This window comes from Cyprinodon variegatus, unplaced genomic scaffold (assembly GCF_000732505.1).
Source record: "Cyprinodon variegatus isolate N-32 unplaced genomic scaffold, C_variegatus-1.0 Scaffold0, whole genome shotgun sequence".
In the NCBI taxonomy this organism is placed as follows: Eukaryota; Metazoa; Chordata; class Actinopteri; order Cyprinodontiformes; family Cyprinodontidae; genus Cyprinodon; species Cyprinodon variegatus.
In genome coordinates, this window is record NW_015150453.1 from 1,646,070 (window position 1) to 1,648,749 (window position 2,680).

Below are 2,680 nucleotides of genomic sequence, written 5' to 3' on the forward strand. Positions count from 1 at the left end.
CATGGAGGAAACTCTTGGCTGAAGACAATTTGTTACATTTACACTTGCTCATATTTTCCAGACAAAAAGTTAATGGCGCATCTCCCAAATGTCCCGGCAGCAACAACGCTTTTATTGGTTCCGCTATCGGGACGGAACCAATAATGGAGAGTTGTTATTTATTTTTTTATAAAAAAAATATCAAATTTTAATGTTTTATTTAGATTACAAAAATAAATCATAATCCAAATAATCCTATTTATTATGTTTTAAAAATTAAGACCTACAAAAGACTGATTTAAGACATTTTAATACCAATTAAGGCCTTAGTTTTATTTTAAAGAATTCAATGCCATTTAAGACTTTTTAAGGAACCGCAGGAACCCTGCTCTGAGCGTGTGTGGGTTCTCTCCGGGTACTCCAGCCTCCTCCCACGGTCCAAAAACATGACTGTTATGTTAATTGGCTTCTCCAAATTCTCCTTAGGTGTGAGTGAATGGTTGTCTTTGTTGCGCTGCAATAGACTGGCGACCTGTTTAGACCTGTTTAGACAACCGTAGACAGCTGGAGATCACCAGCACCCCTCATGACCCCACTTGGGATAAGCGTGAAGATGGATGGATGGATGGTGCTGATAGTAGGTTCCGGGGAAAATAATGAAGCTTGTTCTGTTATTTTTGCACCCAAATAACAAGTTTGTACGGAGCCCCTAAAGGGACATGGAGGGGGGAAAAAAGAACTTTAGCAAGATCTCGCAAAAGTTTACTTTTTGAAAGATCTCGCAAAAGTTTATTTTTTCCCTCCATGTCCTTTTAGGGGCTCCATAGCATTGCATACTGACCTTGTCTCTCTTTATTCATGTAATTTCGTGTTTTGGAACTTCTCTAGAAATTAAGAACCACTCCAAATCATCCTCCATGGTTGTATCTGACACATGGGCGTATAATCATCCCATAGAGGTAAACTTTGCACCTCCACTGTTGTGTTTCTGTTTTACTTCCGGTTAGCTGACATGGCAAAACGTTTTGCGAGATATCGCAAAAGTATTGTGGGATCTCGCAAAAGTTTATTTTTTCACTCCATGTCCCTTTAGGGGCTTCGTATGTTTTGTAAATAGAAATGAAAATAAAATATAATCCGGAACTTTGGAAAACACTTCTTAATCAAAACAGGTTAACTATGCTTTTTATCTGGGATAATTTTTCATTACCTATTTAATATTTCATTTTTTCAAACTTTACATGTATTTATTTTATTTTTTTTCAGATTTCTTTTTGAGCCTGGATTTTACAAATCACCTTATCTTCAAATTGTGTTTTTTACCCTCAACGCATTTCTTGATTAAGATATTTCTCAATGTTTCGTTACTGGATTGAGATCGAGCAGAAGTGTGCTGCAGTACTGTGTTTTGGCCACAGGTGGCAGCATCATTAGAAAACTGCCTCTTTAAACTTGTTAGTTACAGCTCTAGCACCCCTAGTGGGTGAAAGTTAACAAGTGTCCGTTTAAACTGCTTTCTGTGGCCTTATCTTGTACAAATACACATTAAAGAAGCAATTTCTTCTAATAAAATCTGTTCAACATCCCTGTCTGATGAAACAGAACTACTTTTCAGTGCATTAAAGACAAAAAAACATTCCTGTGGTGAATAAGACTAAATAATCTAAAACATGTACATTTAAAATTCCTGAAGATGATTAAACTGATTTGTTTTATTCAAGCTGCATCAGTGAGGAGATTATATTTAACTCACCACTGTCGTCTCCTCCCAGGTCCCAGAGCTGCAGGTCAGAGCTCTGCCCGTCGTTGGTCACCATGCACCTGATGGAGCATCAGGGTTTTTTAAATCATGGGGTCATCTACAGAACTCCTCTGGAGTAAAGAGGAAAACTTCAAAGCAAAGCGGTTCTGGCTCTTCAAATTGTTTTTTCTTTCTATCTTTAGGATGTTTAAAACTTAAAAATTTACAGCTGCATGGCTGGATTTAGATTTTCACAAATTTATTCAGATCAGCTCATATAAGTGAGATGCTAACGTAAGGCAAGGCAAGGCAGCTTTATTTGTATAGCACATTTCAGCAACAGGGCAATTCAAAGTGCTTTATATAAAATCAGTTAAAAAAATAAATAAGCATAGCAGAAACAGAACACACAAGAAACACAAGAATAAAAATGACAGTGCAGTATAAAAGATTAAACAGAAAAGAAATGAACGCCATTTAGAGAAAGGCAACATCAAAAAGAAAGGTCTTCAGCACTGATTTAAAAGAACTGAGAGTAACAGCGGACCTGCAGGTTTCTGGGAGTTTATTCCAGATGTGAGGACCATAGAAACTGAAAGCTGCTTCCCCCTGTTTAGTTCTGACCCTAGGAACAGAAAGTAGACCTGTCCAAGATGACCTTAGAGGTCTGGGGGGGGTCATAGTGTACTAGCAGGTCAGAAATGTAAACCGTTTAGTGATTTATAAACTAGCAAAAGTACTTTGAAATCAATTCTTTGAGACACAGGAAGCCAATGTAAGGACTTCAGAACTGGAGTGATGTGATCTAGTCTCTTGGTCTTAGTGAGGACTCGAGCAGCAGCGTTCTGAATCAGCTGTAGTTGTCTGATTGATTTTTTTGGGAGACCTGTAAAGACCCCGTTACAGTAGTCAAATCTACTGAAGATGAAAGCATGGACAAGTTTTTCCAAGTCCTGTTGA

General features: G+C 37.8%; 1 protein-coding gene across 1 annotated transcript in view; it reads right to left on the minus strand.

Annotated features, from left to right (window-relative positions):
- wdr73 (WD repeat domain 73) overlaps nucleotides 1-2,680 on the minus strand; it is a 19,837-nt gene that overhangs the window by 8,955 nt on the left and 8,202 nt on the right. Inside the window, exon 5 of the mRNA XM_015370051.1 lies at nucleotides 1,733-1,800. Coding sequence (XP_015225537.1) covers nucleotides 1,733-1,800 — 68 coding nt within the window. The remainder of the gene's footprint in view (nucleotides 1-1,732; nucleotides 1,801-2,680) is intronic.